The following is a 19,812-nucleotide window of genomic DNA, read 5'->3' as shown; positions in this document are numbered from 1 at the left end:
AATACATCTGTCCATTTCACCTACCAGGCCTTCCCCCCAAAACCATGGTGATCATGATGGGTGCCAGTGGACTACTATAAATTTAAAATACTATTCCAATTGCAGCTTCGACGCTAGATAGGAATTTTATGGGAGGAAATCAACTCAACCTCTAGCACTTCATTTGTGACTATTGTTTTGCTGAATTCTTTATGTCTGATTCTCGTCAACAGAGAGGATCAAAAGCAGTTCATCTTCAAGTTGCAAGGACAGCAGTAAGTCTTCACTGTCTTGCTGTAGGTCTGGATCAGTTTTCTGCTGTCTCTCAGGGTCTAGTCCATACTGATCTCCATCATCTTGCTTTTCTTCAGTGCATTGTGCCAGGCTTCTACATTGATTGACATTTTACTAATTAGACCTAATAAGGAGAACAGGCCAAGTAATTTAAATGTCCTATTAAAACACAAATGTGTCAGAGGGAAGGCAGCAAGTCGTTGATGATCAAGGGGCCTGTGACATCAGTAAAATTGTTAGAGGTCCAGTGGTCTGGAATAGGAAGGGCCATACCCTCTGAAGTGAAGAGGGAGAGCCTAACAATGGCACATCAAGCAACTGTGCAGTTGGAGCTGCCCATCATGAGCTTGGTGTTAACAGAAACTCCCAGGAAAGGGTTGAGTGGACAAAAATGATTACATGAAAGAAACAGTAGACTTAGGAAGGCTCAAGTACTCCAGAAGATGCAAAAAATATGACTGTTGGCCTTGATCTCCATATCACCTGCCTCTGTTGCATCAATGCCACTCTCTCAGCCACACCTATTCCCGGGAACCAACTGATGGAGAAAGAAAGACCCTGAACTCAAGTTAAAGACAGTTTGTGATCATGGCCACATTACAGTCTCTCAAGAGTGACTCTGAAAGAATAGGCATAGCCACAAAGAGACTTTTAACAACCAGGGAGACAGAATGACCAATTTTCTGAGTGTCGGTCAGTTTCTCTCCTTGCTAGATTCACTGCTTGTGCAATGGCCTAATGAGCAAAGTGGCCATGGTGGTAGGCTCAGATCCTGTATGCGATTCCAGAAGCAGGAACTCCATGGAGTCCTGGCGTAGGGGTGAGAAGCAGCTGCGGTGCCAAGAGGTGGCGGCAGGAACTGAAGGTGAGCAGGAGCTGGGTGGGCACCTGGCTGGGATCACCACCATCGAGGTGGTGAAGCACAGGGTCCAGGTTCTGCAGCAGCAGGCTGAAGAGAGAAAGCAGGATTCAACTGCTTTCCTCCCCAGTCTCCAGCCACACAGCAAAGCTTCAGGTGGTCTAATTTGTCAAACACAGCCTCTTGCCGGCATTGCCTGCTTACCAACTCCACTCCTGCCATGGGCAGGATTTGGGAAGGATTTTTAAACTTGCAACATCATCACCAAATGCAAAGCAACTCATTACATTTCCATTTCTTCTCAAGTCACCTTGCAAATACGGTCTTGAAAGCAGAATGAAAACACTCAAGGACACAAAATGCTGCTTAAAACTGTCCCCATAGAAGTGATCTCTTTTACTGCAAAGAGATGAAAAGGCAAATATTTTCAAGAGCTCTGGGTTCCCCCTACTCAACAGCCATCACATGAATTTCAATTTGCAAAAAAAAAAAAAAATTCACCAAGTGTTTAAAAATCTCCTTTAATTATATTTTCATGAATTCCAAGAAGAACATCATTGCAGTTAACATTACAAAAAAGCAAAGAGGGACATCTGAACATGCAATAAAAAATGGATTCACAGTGAAAATAATGTATGTTGGTACTAAAATAGAGTTACTTGGCTCCCTGAAGGGAAAAGGTTTCTTCTAATTATCTATATTCATTTGGGTTTTAGCATGAGAAAATATTTTTTTTTCTTGAAAGCTTTGGGAAGTTTTCAATTTGTGCTACTGTCATTGTTAGCATCTGCTGGAAGTCCTTCATTCTGAAAGCCATTATTTGCAGCCTATAATTTAATCAGAAAGTTCAAAAATACAACAAATAGCTTGGCAACTGTGTTCTTGTTACATACAAAGCCATTAGCAAAAATATGTAACAAAATTTATGTAAAACAAACAATTTTGTCCTTATATACAGAAGTTTGCTTTATTCCTCAGACCCTTACACCCGGCTCTAAAATGAGAGGGTATGGTGGGGTGGTGGGGGTGGGGGGTGGGGCGGCTACCCATCTCCTCTGAACTCTCCTTCTGGGTGGGGTAGAGAAATCTTGAAAGGTAAGGTAGGTAACTTTTTAAATCTTCTTTTAACTGAGTTGTAAAAATGCATCTGAGCTTCTCAATAAAGAAGGAAAACTAGGAAAGATGGTAATGGCTTTAAAATAAAGAATTCATCCCTTTGTCCTTTGTAAAAATCTCTTAGCAGAGAGTAAAAATGACTACATTTGTGACTGTGAGCTGAGGGCACAGAGTAAAGAGCGTCTTGGTGAAACATAGAACCCAAACTGCTGAGAAGTTTCACATCTAGGGCATGCACATATTTCATACCAATAGAGTTCACACCTCAGGGAGGAAAGATCAGAGGTACACAGGAAATGTCACCCGGGTCTATATACAAAAGCAAAAAGCACACACGGACTCAAAAGGAGGCTGTAACACGAGTTTAAAAATACATCTGAAAATCATCTCAAAGCCAAGGACCATATTTACTGAAAACTCAGACAGTCTACAGAATATCTTATTAACAGTGAAAACGTAGCTTTATGTAATTCACAGTCTCAAAAGAAAATAAATTTCTGGTTTATCATCACTGCTGGGTTCGGTCTGCAGAACAGAGTGATGGGAGCAGAACCTGTCGGCGTGGCCGGCCCGCAGGGCAGCGCATGCGCCCTCGGGGATGCCGCGGCCCTCCAGGCCGCCGCCCTTGGCGCTCCGCAGGTAGCCCGCGATGTAGGAGCCGGTGGAGTGCCGGTTCCCGGTGGGCGCGGGCGCGCACGGCTTGCTTCGAAGAACCACTCCTCCCACAGCGCTGGGGTTCACACTCTTCTGCCTGTTGGCTTCCTGCTTCTCCTTGGCACGACTGGCAATATTGCGCACTCTGCTCTGACTTCGGGATGACAGCTTTCTGACCAAGGCCCTGGGGAATTGATTGGCATCTTGCTTGGAATACAGCACTTGGCAGCCATCTTCCTGCTCAAAGGACACAAGCTTCCGCAGCTGCTCGGTCAGGGCATCCATGGGCTCTAACGACTTTGTTTTCACAGCCATGCCCTTCTTGTCTCTGATGCCAGTGGTTACGAAGCTCTTGCTAATACACTGGTACTTGCTTTCAAAATTACAGGCGATGTCCTCTGATGTTAAGTCCCCCAGACTTTTGGATTTGCAAGGACTGGACAGCTTCAGAGCAGAGTGTGTGGACTGCTCCGGGGCAGGGGCATGCATGTCATGAGCGCAAGTCAGGGGCCCGGAGGTCTGGTTCATTTTTGCATCTGAATTTGAGAAGTGGTTATGCATAAAGCCAGCACCCTGATAGGCTAGACGAGAAATATTTTGATTTTTGACATCTTGAGTATTGTTGAATATTTCAGAGACAGAAGGGTGGAGAGTCTCTTTACAGTAGCCATTTCTCAAGCCTCTTTGAAAATGTTCCACTGCATCTGGACTGTATTTCACTTTTAAAGGAGAAGTGAGGTGACTTGTACCCTCTCTCCTATATTCACAGGTCGTTAGGGACAGATTTTCTGAGTCTCCATCCAATTCCACGAGACTGCTCTCCCCAGAATTTAAACTGAGAGTAGGAGCAGCTATTACATCTTCCAGTGTCAAGTCAGTGGAAGTGGCAGGGCTGGGGTTCTTCAGGAATTCCCAGTCTTTTCCCTGGGTGGGACTTTCTGGTAACCAGCAGTGAGAAGTATTAGAGGACCGAGGCAGGTTATTTTCTATGGCCCCAGTCGTGGCCTTCCCAGAAAGGTCATTATCTGGTTTAGTTTTGGAGACAGGAGTGCAGATAGTTTCACCAACAGCTGTGTGTGTTGAACCTTCACAGGTCTCATGCCCAGAGAATGCAATCTGCTCAGGAGAGGAGCACAGGAAGGGTGACTTGGGTTTTCCATTGGAAAAGCCATGCTTGAAGGGCGTTTTTAGGTCCATGGTGGGCACAGGAGGATGGCCCAACATCACACTGGGGCTCTGAAGATGAGAAACAACTGTAGGGCTAGCCTGGTCGCTGGTCTCATCAAACTGGCTAATCAGTGCCGAGATGGAACTGCCAGGCTCGTTCTCATTTGTCAAAGTGACATTGTCAATAAGGTGGGAAATTTCACTCTCCTGGAGAATTGCAGTGGAATGTAAGTCAGGTGCATCAGAACAGAGTGTCGAGACGTCTGACAAAGAAAAGGATGTTGCAGCTCTGCCCTTATCCCAGTTACCTTCCAGCTTCTTAATCTCCAGATTGCTTTGAGAAAGGATGCTTCCTGACAATGTGCTTTTCCCTACAGCTAAGCCCCCAGCATTCCCATTTTCCTTGGTTTTCACACCACATAGATCTTTTGATGGGCTAACTGCAGGATCACGAGCCAAATGCTGCCTTGGAGAGAGGGATCTGCTGAGGCACTGTTCCCGGCAATCACTTAACACGTTTGATTTGGTTCTCCCACCCTTTGGGCCTGGCACTAACTGTTCTGTGGTTGACAAGCTGGCAGTAGAAACAGCAGAGTTCCCTTGGCTGATGTCTTTGTGGATGAGGGCACTGGAGGAAGAGGATAACTTTTTGTTGAAATTTGAGAAATGCTGGTCTTTTACACTTGCCTTCCCATCTCTTCTGGCATCCTTATCTTCTGCTGAATGAAACAAACAATATTTTAAGTGACATATATCATTTTATATAGGACCTGCAAACACTCATGTTTGCCTTCAGACAGACAAATGGAAAATGTAAATCTGTTACATTGTGACAGAATCATGGATTGTAGAGATTTGCAACAAAGTGTCTGTGTGATGGATAAATGGTAAAATATATTTATATAGTTTCACTGGAGCCTCCCTTTGAATAGCTATTACATCAGCTAAGGATGTAATATTCATTGTAAAAAAAAAATGTCAATGAGTTACCATACTTTTACAGTGAAGATTACCTTAGGTTGTTTCCTATTCAGATTTGTACTACACAGAAGCATGGCAATAAAAACAGAACAAGACAGCTCTGTTAAACAAAGGATTGTGGCACCTGTAAGCAAGACACTGTAAACTTTCAAAGTCATACATGTGCTAGTAAAAAGCAAACCAAAAAACCCACAAATCATTTTGAAAAACATTTTGGCAAAAGACTTAATTTGACCAATTAATTTCTGAAACAAATTGGAAAGTGCAATAAGTGCATTAGAATATCAATATCTGTTGACTTTAAAATGTAAAAATAAAGACTTGGTCACCAACTCTATGCCATTGCTAATGTCTAATTTCCCACTGATCATATTTTTTGGAGTTTTAATACATAAATTTCATATTTCATTCTCCCCTAAATGAGGCAGCAAGATCTTAGGCACAAGAAGGAAAACTTAAAAAAAATACACAATTTAAATTAATTCAGGGTACCCCATCCTGTTTAGTATAATGTTAAGACAATATTAGGTGTGCTAATATTCTTAATCACATTATTTTAACAGCATTTTATGCTTTCAGTTATGAAAATTGAAAAAGAATGTTTAACTTATTAACTATTTTCCTAACTAAAAAGTTCATCATAAAAACTTGATTAACCCAAAAATTATAAGGAAAAATATAAATATTATATGATGTTACCACTCAGATAGATACTGTAAGCTTCTATAAAATTATGTATACAATTTTGTATTCTGAATTTTTTCCACCTAATTTTTCTTCTACATGGTAACTTGAATCATTGCATGGTTAGGTATTGCTGTATATTTACAAGTTTTATATTTATGTATTACTAAATATATTATGCTATATATATATGAATAACTTATATAAAGTTCCTGTTTTTTAAATGCAGGAAAGAAATATCAACTATTGCTTTCTAACTCACCTAAATAGTATTAGCATCTTAATTGTGGTTTTAACAGGATTAATTATTACCATTTTTTGCTTTATTTCCCTCCTAAAATGGAGTTTATATTTATTTATAGTTTACTTCCCCCAAGGCGGAGTTTTAAAAGAAATTTTAAAGCATGTATTTCATCTCTTCTCCAATACTACTCTTAGCAAAATTTCAAACATTAAACTCCCCTTTCTCCTTCAAAGAAGCCATTGAAAAGTTGATTTGTCCTCCTATCATATCTGACAATAAAAATCAATATAAATTGGTATTCATGAGAAAAGAGATTACTGAAATAGACTGCATGATGAAAGAATTTTGCTAAAAGAAACAGGGATTATCTTCTACTGTCTGAGGTGATTCTGATTTAATTAAAACTTGTCTGTTGCAGAGACATCAAATGCATACAGTTTTGGCACTTGAATTATCTAAAATAGGGTGGGGGAGGAGTCACTGATAAAGGCCAGAGCTCTTTGGTACCTCGTAAAACAGATAACCACTCTTTATCAAGTTCTCGATATGAGTGAAACATTATGCTCAAATTAGAGGAAAAGGTGGGTAACACCTGGTCCCTGTGCCTGAGGAGTTTGTAACTGGACAGTAGCCACAGACATGCTGCCTCCCCTGCCCACATCCAGGGGAGGGACACAGAGGCCACAGGAAAACAGCAAATAAGCTCCCTCTTGAGGAAGCAGAGATTTCTCAAGTGAAGACAGTGGCTTACTTTTAACAGCTGGTGTTTCCTCTTTCCCCATAAACATTTCCAATTGTGGAAACATGTTGCATAGTGAGAAAGAAACACAACTAAACTACACCTCAGAAAAGTCAATATAATTCTATTCCTCTCAGAAAATCAGTAACTATGGTACCCACTAAGAAAAAACCATGACCTCTGCTCATATTTTGCCGATTTCACTCCCTATGTTGTACCTCATAGGCCCATACGCTCTTCACCATCATCCCTGGTCCCTCACAGTCAACTTCAGATGTCAATGTTATTTTGAGGCTGTAGGTGACTAGGAAATTGCTCTTCCAGCACCCTCTCGCCTAAGTTTAAAATCTGGTCTAAAAGGTAACACTGTAATGTAATTACCTATTTTTCAGAATATTTTACTTTGACTACAAAATGCCAACCATGTTATTGTGGTAATTAGGGACACCAAAATGTGTCTTTTAAAAAAAAAAATGTGTCTTAAAATGGCGTATTCTCAGAGAAGCTTAAAGCACCTCACCCTGAGAGTTCTCCTTTCCGTCAGGGTCTTTTGCCGTCTCAGACACAGGCAGGGACAGAGCCCCAAGAAGACTTCTGTCAACGGGCATAGAGACAGGGCGCGCTTGCAGACTCCGCGTGGTCCTTCTCAGGACCCCATCTTGATCTCTTGCAGCCTCCGAAACGGAATCCTTCATCTCTACCATTTCTTGGAAGCCCATTTTGCTCTTTTTTCTGCCTTTGGCCGGAGCGCTGGCTGTGCGTCGCAGAATCTTGTCTCCAATCGATCGCTTCCGAATGTAATAGCAAGTGTTTTCTGAAGAATTGTGTCTGGGATTCTTATTGAACAGCCCCTTCAAACCTTGGAGCTGTCTGTTCTGAAGACACAAAAGGACCAAGCAGAAGTTAAGCAAATACCACTGTGTCAACCGCTTGCCTCTCACGTGATGGCTGCGTGAAAAATGGATAGAAAACGAAATTTCACAGCCACTGAATATTCAAACCGAGAAAACGGCAGCACACACACGTTTGCACTATGCCATGCATGTCTCATCAACCTGACTTTGGGAGGAAGGCAGCCTCCCATTTTCACCACCAAGCTTGCCCATGAGTTTCCTGCCCAAAGAAGGTAGGACAAGGTGGTAGGAAGAGTTTCCACAGTGAACAGACTGTTATGAACTTGAGCCGCCTTAAAGCAACAGACGCACGTTTCAAAGTGGTAAGCAGGACGATGGAGCGAGGTGAGGGCATGCTGCCATGACCACTGATAGAAACGCGCCCGCCAGAACCAAACACCATGCTGAGAAACTACCTTTGTAGCTCCTAGAAAGTGCAATATAGTGTAACTGGGGTTGAGTATTAAAGGGCTCCACTGCAAGGGGGGAAAAAAAGCACAACAGAACACAATTGGGGCTCATTCAAGAAGGCTGCACAAGTAAAAACAGACGGTGATACAACACACATGCTCTGTAAACCCTTTCTCCCACTTTGAACTTTTAGTTGCAGGTTTCATTCATTGCCCAGTTCACTACCACCGCATTGTGGTTTATGCATCTCAACCCAAACACACCTTGAAGGTAATAAATGACTTACACTACACATGGACATTTACTTAGGAGAGAGAACACAAGGCCTACAGAACACATTCTCTTTCCTGTTATTTCTGGCTCAAGTTTTAAACAAATTCTGAATTTTATTATTTCCTTCAAGCATGTGAAATGCTTGAGATGCTGCTTAGTTCACCTGGGATTCCTGAGAACTTCAAGAATCACTTTTTGATCATTTACATTTGTCTATGTTTAGGCCAGAGGAGAGATCTCAGCAAGCAGCGCAATGCAGGACTGAATACAGAAGACTTAAAACTTTACCACTCTTAGAAATTAGGATCCTTACCCCTCCCAACTGACGGATGTGAGAATAAACACATACTTCCTATTTCAGGGCAAATTGGTCCACTCCCTACCAGTCAGATTGTCGTCTTTTTAATATTAATATTAGCTGACATTTCTGAGCATTTACTATGTGCCAGGCAGCTTTTTAAAGATAAAGTATTTGTTTATGAAGTAGGTACAGATAAGGAAGCAGAAGCACAGAGAATGTATAAACCTCTGGAGGAGGAGTCCCAGACTATGCTGACCCTCTGATAAAGAGCACTGGACACCCCTGGGCCCGAGCCCCTCCAAATCACATCTAGTCCTGAAAATTGTTCCGGTCACTAAATCCCCAGTGACTTGGCATTACCAGATGAGAGCCTATTGATATGTAAACCTCAAGTGAGCTCCGCAGTGAAGAAACTGTCATTGGGAGAGAGCCAGAAGACACTGGTACAATCTCTTCCTTTTAAGTTTCAGTGGGTGGCTTTTCACTCATTCATGATTTTTAGGTCTCCAGTTAAATACATGACACTTGAATGAATGCATCCTGCCTAGAACTGGCTGGGATCACAGCCCAGTTAGGACAGGTAATTCAAACATCTGAGACTACATTTCCAACTGCAGCCAGCTGAGTCTTTTTTAAGGATTATAATAAAATTCAGACATGTAACTGCAGCTTTACTGTTTTAGTCAAACAAATGATTGCCTGGGACAGTAATAGTTTTGTCAGTTCTGTTAAGCCCAGCAAGGGCCACTGGATGGAGGGGACACGTATACCCCTAAACAGAGGAAGGAGCACATGAATGAGGACCCCAGGGCAGGCGAGAACAGGGAGCACGGTGTGGGCTGGCCTTCCTAGAGTTTCCTGTCAAAACATGTTGTCGAGGTTTACGTCCCTTTTATGCAATGAATTAAAAACTTTGTTAGGGACCATATTACAGTTGCATGTGACTTTAAGCCCTGTGATTGTTCTCACCTTCCCATAGATTTCATTGATTGTTATGTGGACAAATATAGATGCTTCTGTCAGTCCTTCCAAGTAGACATGCCGGTAGCCTGATAAAAGAGGAGAAGTAGTTACCTTTTCATTGAACTCATGTTTGGCTTTTCCATGGGTGAAATAGAATTAAATACCTGACTTTACAATAGTTATATTAACACTCACATAATCATATAACACATACTTTCTATATCATATATGCCGTGTATCCTATATATTGCATATCACATCTTCCAAAGAACAAGGAACAGTCTAGAGAGAAAAGTTCAGCCAGAATTACCAGGCACCAAGCTGCTGAAGGTCACAGTTCTTTGCCCAACAAAGTCTCGTCCAATTGGATCATGATCCCACACGAGGAACCGAACCAAAGCTATTTCTGGCATATGTACTGTAAATGTCAGGGTTTCTTCCCATACAGGGTTAAATCCTGAGAGAAACAGGAAAAGACAAATTAAAAAAGCAAAAGGGATTGGCTAAAAATGATTTAGTGGCAACATCTGCAAAGCAGACAGTGAAAATTGCTTGCAATGGTTATTAAACTGGTGAAGACAACAGAGCCACCCCAGGATGCCCTACTGAAATAAAGCCTTGGAACTTACCCCCATTGCTAGAAAATAATTGGTAAGAAAATTGCCTGTAAATTATTACATCAATTCTAATAATCCTTGAAGCAAAACTGCATTGTGGAGAAGGCTCTTTTAGACAGTATTTAGAATGTTTCAGTAAGCTCAAAAAGTATCTATGGTAGTGAGCTAAGAATAATGTGTTAGCAAAAACAGTAAAGAATGATTCCTCTTCCCCACCCCCAACCCACCCCAATAAATTTATTGCGATGCTTCTCACCCACCAAACTGTTTCCTGTTATCATCACCAGCAAGCATTCTGTAAGGTTTCAGTGTTATTGTACAAATGTTGTTGTTGTTATTTAGTCATTCAGCTGTGTCCAACTCTTTCGTGACCCTGTAGACTGTAGCCCGCAGGCTCCTCTGTCCATGGGATTTCCCAGGCAAGAATACTGGAGTGGTTGCCATCTCCTTCTCCAGGGGATCCTCCCGACCCAGGGACTGAACCCGTGTCTCCTGCATTGCAGGTGTACTCTTTACTGCTAAGCCACCAAGGAGGACCCACATACATATACCATCCTATTTAATTCTTATGGCAATCCTCTAAGGGTGGTAGGGCAGGGGTTCTTTCCCTAATTAAGAAAAATATATATATTACTGACTTTCAAAAATATGTAACTCTTAAAAAAATATACAAGTAATCCATGCTCATGTTTTAACACAGGAAATACAATGCTCATGTTATAGTTGAGAAAACAGATATTCAGAGAAAATAATGTGCCTAACGTCATACAACTAGTGACAGAGCCAAGTGAGATGAGGCACTGTTGATTCTCATGGCATCTCATGAAGCAAGACCTTAACACAAGAAAGATGATATATTTTCATAGGTACTGAAAATAAATAGGAAAAGCATATAATTCAACTCAAATTCTATAAGCCAAAAACATTTATTTTTTGGTAAAATTCTCTCAGATAAATTAATTAAATAGATAAAAATTCAAGTACTCTATAAGTTTTTCTTCTCTAAATATGAAAATTGGTGTTATTAAATGTGTGTATTAAGGAGGCATCAGCCACTTAACCCTAATGCCTTAGCTAATGAAATAATTATGGACTGAAAATCATTGAGATGTCCCTCCTGAATGGGAGAAAACATACTTTTTGTTGACTTAGTGATGACATCTCAATTACTTCTGCGACTAAAAAAATTCATTGAGCATTGGTAGGAAAATGCAGTATGGGAACCTTACTTACTTTAAGCACGTTATTTCCTAAGTAACAAGTTTCTGCTACTCTCGAACCCTCAAATCCCTTTCTTTAAACTCCTCTGAAAGCCAATCTAGGAACCTCTAATTTCCCAAATGTTTTGAGGACTGAAGTTTAGTTTTTGTTTTTTTTAGAGTATTAATGACTAGAGATTGAGGAAAAACAGGCATGCAATAAGGTCTGTTATGCATGCATGCTAAGTTGCTTTAGTCGTATCCAACTCTTTGCGACCCCATGGGGTGTAGCCCTCCAGCTTCCTCTGTCCATGGGATTCTCCCAGCAAAAATACTGGAGTGGGTTACCATGCTTTCCTCTAGGGGATCTTCCTGACCCAGAAATCAAACCGAAGTCTCTTAGGTCTCCTGCATTGACAGGCGGGTTCCTTACCATTAGCACCACTTGGGAAGCCCAATGTTTGTCATATGTATAAATAAATACAACTTTAGAAGACTGTTAAGATAAATACATGAGGCTTGAGTAAAGAAAGCTTTCTTTACATTATGGCCAAAATAAGAGAAGAGTGCTGCTGCTCCACCACAAGTACATATTCAAGAATAAACTTGCCAGAGTGTGCTGCCCTTGTCTTTACAGTTTTACATGCTCCAGAGAAAATAAGAAATCATTAGGATGTCGGCTTCACAAATGAGAACTTTGAGGCAACTCTTACCATAAAAACAACATAAATACGTAATGAGTCATTTTTCTACATGAAGTTGTAACCCAGCCTATTAAAATATTATTCATTTCAATAGAAAAAACATTTGCTTCAAAAGCAGAAGTCTTGAGAGCCTAGATTACAACATCCATCAAAACATACCATGAATCAGTCCACAATTACTTAGTTTTATGTGTTGAAAAGTCTTCACAAAATTCAGATGGCAGTTCTAGATTTTAAAGATTGGTTTCTCTTCTACATAGACACATTTTTCTTTTTTGGTGCAAATTCTATCTCTGTGCCGCGCTTAGTTGCTCAGTCTGATTCTTTGCGACCCCAGGGACTATAGCCCACCAAGTTCCTCTGTCCATGGGGATCCTCCAGGCAAGAATACTGGAGTGGGTTGCCATGCCCTTCCCCAGGCGATCTTCCCAACACAGGGATTGAACCCAGACCTCCCGCATTGCAGGCAGATTCTTTATTATCTGAGCCACCAGGGAAGCCCACACAAGACACATTTTTCCTTTTTGGTGCAAATTCTACCTCTAGAGCATCTTTATTAAAAGTGAACAGAGACCTTACCATTGTCATCTACCACACGAGTTTGATCTTTAGAACAATCTACTGGCAATCCAATAATTTCAACTTCAACAAAAGGATCGATGATCTATAAAGAGATTAAAAGCATTAGTTATTACCACTGATACATTTCTACACATTAATTGAAGAATATTGGCCAAAATCTCACATATCAACAGCAATCCACTTAGGTGCTTACTAACAAAGAGAAACTGTATCAGGTGCAACAGAGTCAGATCTGAGGCATGAAAGAAAAAAGATTACATTGTTATTTACCAATATCTACTAATGCTACACAAACTTTATCCAAAGAATCTGTGACTCTAGTTGAGGGTATGTACCCAACAGAAATGAGAGCTTCTGTCTATGCAAAAATGCTCAGAGCAGGTGAATTCATAATAGCCACACACTGGAAACAAACTAAATGTCCATAATGAGTAAGATGGATAAATGGTGGAATATTCATTTAATAAAGCAACACAACAATAAAAAGATAACAAAGTTCTCTACATAACCAAAATGTGAAACAAGTCATAAAAGTGTATATATACATTTCAATATATAAGTGAAGAAGAACTAAAGAGCCTCTTGATGACAGTGAAAGAGGAGAGGGAAAAGTTGACTTAAAGCTCAACATTCAGAAAACTAAGATCATGGCATCCAGTCCCATCACTTCATGGCAAATAGATGGGGAAACAGTGGAAACAGTGGCTGACTTTACTTTTGGGGGCTCCAAAATCACTGCAGATGGTGACTGCAGCCATGAAATTAAAAGATGCTTACTCCTTGGAAGGAAAGTTACGACCAACTTAGACAGCATATTAAAAAGCAGAGACATTACTTTGCCAACAAAGGTCCGTCTAGTCAAGGCTATGGTTTTTCCAGTGGTCATGTAAGGATGTGAGAGGTGGACTCTAAAGAAAGCTGAGTGCCAAAGAATTGATGCTTTTGAACTGTGGTGTTGGATAAGACTCTTGAGAGTCCCTTGGGCTGCAAGAGGATCCAACCAGTCCATTCCAAAGGAGATCAGTCCTGGGTGTCCATTGGAAGGGATGATGTTGAAGCTGAAGCTCCAATACTTTGGCCACCTGATGCGAAGAGCTGATTCATTTGAAAAGACCTTGATGCTGGGAAGGATTGGGGGCAGGAGGAGAAGTGGACAACGGAGGATGAGATGGTTGGATGGCATCACTGACTCAATGGACATGGGTTTGGGTGGACTGCAGGAGTTGGTGAGGGAGGCCTGGCGTGCTGCGGTTCATGCGGGTCGCAGAGTCGGACACAACTGAGCAACTGAACTGACCTGAACTGATGTATATATGAGTTTATTTACATATACGTCAGAGTCTATTTACATAACATTTAAGCACAGACTAAATCAACCTATTGTGACTGGGCTGGTATTTGATGGAAGGAGTGGAGGCTTAGGAGTAGATATTGACCGGGAAGGTGTATGGAAGCCTTCTGGAAGTGCTGGATATGTTCTATCTTGACCTGGGTACATAATAATTAATCAAGTTATCCACACTGGACTTGTGCAATTTAACATAGTTAAATCAATTGAGTACTATGGTGCAAAGTTTAAAGTATTTAAAAAGGTGAAAAATATGAGGGAATTCTCTTGTGGTCCAGTGGTTCCACTGCAGGGAACTAAGGTCCCACATGCCAGGTGGCAAGGCCAAAAAAGACCCCTTTACCTCCCGCACATCCCTGTCCTCTGTGGGAGGAACCTTCCTTTGTTGGCTATTTGTAAGCTCTCTTTTGTCACTCCAGTACTGGATAAGGAGCAATTAAGGAATAAAATCCCAAAGGACCCAGAAGGAGGGAATTACTAAGTCTGGGAAAACACTGTTTTAGGAGTTTGGAGAGTAAGAAGAATACAGTTTGGGAAGGGGAGTGTCAGGGAATATAAGATAGAGGTCTGATGGAAAAATACTTTGAGACAGGTAGATAGACATATTTTTGGTTTACTAAATAAGTCAGCTAAAGTTTACACATTTTGAATTAATTCTTTGAAACCAGAAGTTTTTCCGTAGAATAGAACTGTGTGGTAAAACTGTACCACTGGAGGTCTTGGATTTGGGGGCAGCTAATAAATATGACTTCTGTTTGTAAGGAATTTAAGAGGTTTAATTTAATTAAATCTCAATTAAGGAATTTAAGAAGCCACAGAGAATAGCACTGACATATGTACGCTATCATGGGTAAAGTACACAGCTAGTGGGAAGCGGCTGCATTAACACGGGGAGTTCAGCTTGGCGCTCTGTGATACCTAGAGGCATGGAACGGGGGCGGGTGGGAGGGAGGCTCCAGGGGGAGGAGATAAATGGATACTTAGAGCTGATTCGCACTGTTGTGCAGCAGAAACCAACACAGTGATGTAAAGCAATCATCCTCCAATTAGGAACAAAAAGCAGCAGCCACCACAGGCTTGAAGGGCCACTTCCTGCTTCAACACGGCCGGACTTGGGCAAATTGTGTCACATCTGTGCTTCAGTTTCCTCATCTATAAACCTGAGAAAACAGTGTCCGCTTCATCAAGCTGTAATCCAGGTGACATGCCAGGACAATGGAACTGAACAATGGAACTGGGGAGATTTGGGAGGCAGAATGTCCAGGAGATGGGAACTGGGTAGATGTGGAGAGCAAAGGAAAGGTGAAAATTAAAGATGACAATTTTCTGATTGGGAGCAAGAAAAGTTATTTCACTCTCAGAGATAATGAATAGTGTGAGAGATCACAGGCTGAGAATTCAAGGAGCCAAGATGAGAGGAAAACTGTATTTTCATTTGTATTTCCATTTTCCATAAAACACAGATATTAGAATATTAGTCCCATAACTTTGTGTCTGACAGAAATCACAGATGTTTAAGTCAGATTATGGTTGTGACAGAAATCTCCATGTGTCACCCATACTCATCTAATAGTTATTCAACCCCTCTCTAGATCCTGCTATTTATTGCACACATATTTGTATGTCACAACTTGTTTCTAATATATTGATAAGTGAACTTCAATATAATTAGCTTGCTAAAGTGTCACTTTATCTGTTTATTGTATGCATTTAAAAATACTGAGAAAGTGCCCAAAGGCCTCATCTGATACCATCTTTTTCTACGGCTCAAGAAAGAGTTAAAATCTCCTGACAGAAAACCTCATGAGCCACAATAAAGAGGTTGGATTTTATTTTAACTATAAAATAAAGATACTCCTCATACACTTAAAAGATTACTTTAATACCACAAACTATATATTATAAAGATAAAGGGATAACTATGCAATGAGAAACATCTGGAAAAAACTCCCTTAGCCAAGTAACATTATCAGTCCTGGGATAAACTGACATAACGTGGCCCCTGATATGATGCACTGAGAAGGGAACACATTGCCCCTGTAGCATTCCTGACAAATATGTTTATTCTGATTGTAATCACGCACAACTGCACTCATCTCACACGCTAGCAAAGTAATGCTCAAAATTCTCCAAACCAGGCTTCAACAGTACGCGAACCGTGAACTTCTAGATGTTCAAGCTGGTTTTAGAAAAGGCAGAGGAACCAGAGATCAAATTGCCAACATCTGTTGGATCATCAAAAAAGCAAGAGAGTTCCAGAAAAACATCTACTTCTCCTTTATTGACCACGCAAAAGCCTTTGACTGTGTGGATCACAACGAACTGTGGAAAATGCTTCAAGAGATGGGAATACCAGACCACCTTACCTGCCTCCTGAGAAATCTGTATGCAGATCCAGAAGCAAAAATTAGAACTGGACATGGAACAACAGACTGGTTCCAAATCAGGAAAGGAGTATGTCAAGGCTGTATATTGTCACCCTGCTTATTTAACTTATATGCAGAGTACATCATGAGAAACGCTGGGCTGGAAGAAGCACAGGCTAGAATCAAGATTGCCAGGAGAAATATCAGTAAACTCAGATATGCAGATGATACCACCCTTATGGCAGAAAGTGAAGGAGAACTAAAGAGCTTCTTGATGGAAGTGAAAGAGGAGAGTGAAAAAGTTGGCTTAAAACTCAACATTCAGAAAACTAAGATTATGGCATCCAGTCCCATCACTTTATGGCAAATAGATGGGGAAACAATGGAAACAGTGACAGACTTTATTTTTTTGTGGTCCAAAATCACTGCAGATGGTGACTGCAGCCATGAAATTAAAAGACGCTTGCTCCTCGGAAGAAAAGCCATGACAAACCTAGACAGCATATTAAAAAGCAGAGCTATTACTTGCCAACAAAGGTCCATCTAGTCAAAGCTATGGTTTTTCCAAAGTCATGTATGGATGTGAGTTGGACTGTAAAGAAAACTGAGCACCGAAGAATTGATGCTTTTGAACTGTGGTGTTGGAGAAGACTCTTGAGAGTCCCTTGGACTACAAGGAGATCCAACCAGACCATGCTAAAAGAAATCAGTCCTGAATATTCATCAGAAGGACTGATGCTGAAGCTGAAACTGTAGTACTTTGGCCACCTGATGCAAAAGACCTGATGGACATGAGTTTGAATAATCTCTGGGAGTTGGTGATGGACAGGGAAGCTTGGTGTGCTGTAGTCCATGGGGTCACCAAGAGACAGACACAACTGAGCAACTGAACTGAACTAAATCATGAACAAACAGTCAGGTAAATCCAAACTGAAGGACATTATGGACACAACTGGCTTAGACATTTATTTTAAAAGATATCAATATAATGACAACAAAACTGGAGACCTGTTCTACATTTTAAAAGACCAAAGAGAAATGATAACTAAGAGCAATGTATGATTCTTAATTGGATTCTGAATCTAAAAAGAAAAAAAAATAATGTAAGAACAATTTTTGGACAATGCGGTAAAACTAATACAGATATTATCTTAGATAAAATTATCGTACCAACAAACTCCTGGGTGTAAGATACAGCCAAGGATGTACTTTGCATCACAGACAATACAGCCAATATTTTGCAATAATTTTAAATGGAAAGTAATCTTTCAAAACTGTATTTAAAAATTTTTAAAAGATGGATAAAGTTGTTCTGAGGGTCTAAAAGAAACAAAAAATAAAATAAAATAGCAGAAAAAAAATAAAATAGCAGAAAAATATATTGTTGTGCCAATATCTAATGACATGAGTATAATGACTGTATTGCAGTTATACAGAATAACTTTGTTCTTTTTTAAAAATTAATTAATGAATAAATTTGGCTGTGCTGGTTATTCATTGCAGCATGCAGGATCTTTAGCTGTGGCATGTGGGATCCAGTTCCCTGATCAGGGATTGAACCTGGACCCCTCTTATACTGAGAGCATGAAGTCTTAGCCACTGGACCACCAGGAAAGTCTCAATCTTCTTGTCCTTAAGAGAGAAATGCCTGGACTTCCCAGGTGGTCCAGTGGCTAAGATTCCTTGCACCCAATGCAGGGGAGCTAGGTTCCATCTTTGGTCAGGGAACTAGATCCCACATGCTGCAACTAAAGATCCCAAAGGTCATAACTAAGACCCGGAAGAGCCAAATAAATATTAAAAATAAGTATATTGATTTATATTAAATTAAAAAAAGAGAGAAAAATACTGAACTATTTAAGGGTCGGGGTCATGATGTTAACTTACTCTCAAATAATTCTCCAAAGAAAAGCAAAGGTATATATATATGTATGAGTGTGTGTGTGTATATATATATTATTAAATACATACACGTATAATTAAGCTTTGTTATATTTACCTCTCCCTTTCAAGTGCATAACTATATATGTATATTTACCATATACTCATTTACACATGAAAGGAAGATAAAGCGAAAAGTAACAAAATTTAGTAAGTTAATTGGTGAATCTAGATGCTGAAGATACAGTGTTCATTCTGCTATTCCTGTGGTTTTTCTAAGGACTGAAATTCTTCAAAGCGAAAAGTTGGGGGGAAATATAGAAAGTGAGTCTTCCCTTCTGCAGAGAACAAAGAAAAAAGGGAAAGAAGAGGAAGTAAGGAGAAACTGTCTGATACTACCAACATAATTATTTTTGCTGCTGAGAGGGCAGAATGCAAGCAGGGAGACCAGTGAGCTGGGAGCCTACCGCAGCAGAAATGCCAAGAGCTGATGGTGGCTGAGACTAGGCCAGAGGCATTACAGATGACACGGAAGACACGGCCCCATCTGAAGCTCTACTTCCTAAGAGGTGTGGAGCCAGGTGCTAAAGATGAGAAAGTGATGAGAATACATGTTTGAGGAGAAGAGGTTGACAATACCCATGGCAGGAAACGTGACGGAGGGCTGATCAGGTGGAGCTGGGGCGGCACTGCAGAACTCAGCAAAGATCGGAGACAGAGCTGATGGTGGGACCACTCAGAGCTATGTGGTTTCCCCATTGACAGTCAAGATCCAGAAAGGATAGTTTAATAGGTGGGAGTGGCAAACAGCCTGAAGTGATGGACGACTCCTGAGAGGAAGGACATGGGCAGAGGAGGGGCTGACAGATAGAGAGGAAACAGAGGCCCAGCTCTGGAATGACAGCTCTGGAAAGAGCGAAGGCTGTGGCCACAGAGGGAGACATTGTAAAATCACGCAACAGAAGTGCAGCAAGGGAAGAGTGGCCTGTGGCCAGGGAGCAGGTGGCCAATGTGTAGCAGAGATAAGGGTCACAGCAGATGAAAAATGCAGAGAGGGTAAGACATTCTCCTGTTCAGTGTTTCTATTAATAACAAAATTGCTCCTTGCATCTCAATTTAGCATTGCCAGTGTCCTTCTTGGATTGTGAATTGACTTGTATTGCACTCACGCCTCCAAAATAGATGATGCACTGCACTCCAGAAGGAATTGTGTCTACTTTGCCAGTAAGTCAGTTAATATCTGAGAAGCTGAGGTCAGGGCTCATTTACAAACACACACACACATACACAGCACCCTCAGATGAAATGTAAACACAATAAGATAATCACATAATTAACCACTTTGTCATACATGGTTTACCTCTCCTCGGTCTCCAAACATGGAATCTGGAGGTTTGGGGAGTTGTTGTCCACTGATCACTTTCAGGATGAGCTGTTTTTTGGGGTTGGCAGGAAGTGGATCACCTGAGAAAGGGTTGAAAGTACCTAAGACAAATAGAGGTTAAAATCTAAGGTTGGTAGCATGGAAATTACACATACATATGCACACATACTGAA

The 19,812-nt window shown here is 40.9% G+C and overlaps 1 protein-coding gene across 3 annotated transcripts in view; it reads right to left on the bottom strand.

Annotated features, from left to right (window-relative positions):
• Positions 1-1,643: 1,643 nt before the first annotated feature.
• The window catches only part of PLCH1 (phospholipase C eta 1), a 227,446-nt gene continuing 209,277 nt past the window's right edge, over positions 1,644-19,812 (bottom strand). Inside the window, exons 18-24 of one of the 3 annotated variants that reach the window (XM_043473939.1) lie at positions 19,616-19,740; positions 12,658-12,742; positions 9,869-10,015; positions 9,565-9,644; positions 8,027-8,086; positions 7,238-7,592; positions 1,644-4,788 (exon numbers count right to left, since the gene is read on the bottom strand). In XM_043473939.1, coding sequence (XP_043329874.1) covers positions 2,720-4,788; positions 7,238-7,592; positions 8,027-8,086; positions 9,565-9,644; positions 9,869-10,015; positions 12,658-12,742; positions 19,616-19,740 — 2,921 coding nt within the window. In that variant the 3' untranslated portion in view covers positions 1,644-2,719. The remainder of the gene's footprint in view (positions 4,789-7,237; positions 7,593-8,026; positions 8,087-9,564; positions 9,645-9,868; positions 10,016-12,657; positions 12,743-19,615; positions 19,741-19,812) is intronic. The other 2 variants (XM_043473940.1, XM_043473941.1) reach the window with 2 other exon arrangements.

The sequence above is a fragment of the Cervus canadensis genome, chromosome 7 (assembly GCF_019320065.1).
Source record: "Cervus canadensis isolate Bull #8, Minnesota chromosome 7, ASM1932006v1, whole genome shotgun sequence".
NCBI classification, from domain to species: Eukaryota; Metazoa; Chordata; class Mammalia; order Artiodactyla; family Cervidae; genus Cervus; species Cervus canadensis.
This window is presented reverse-complemented; position numbering and strand designations above follow the sequence as displayed.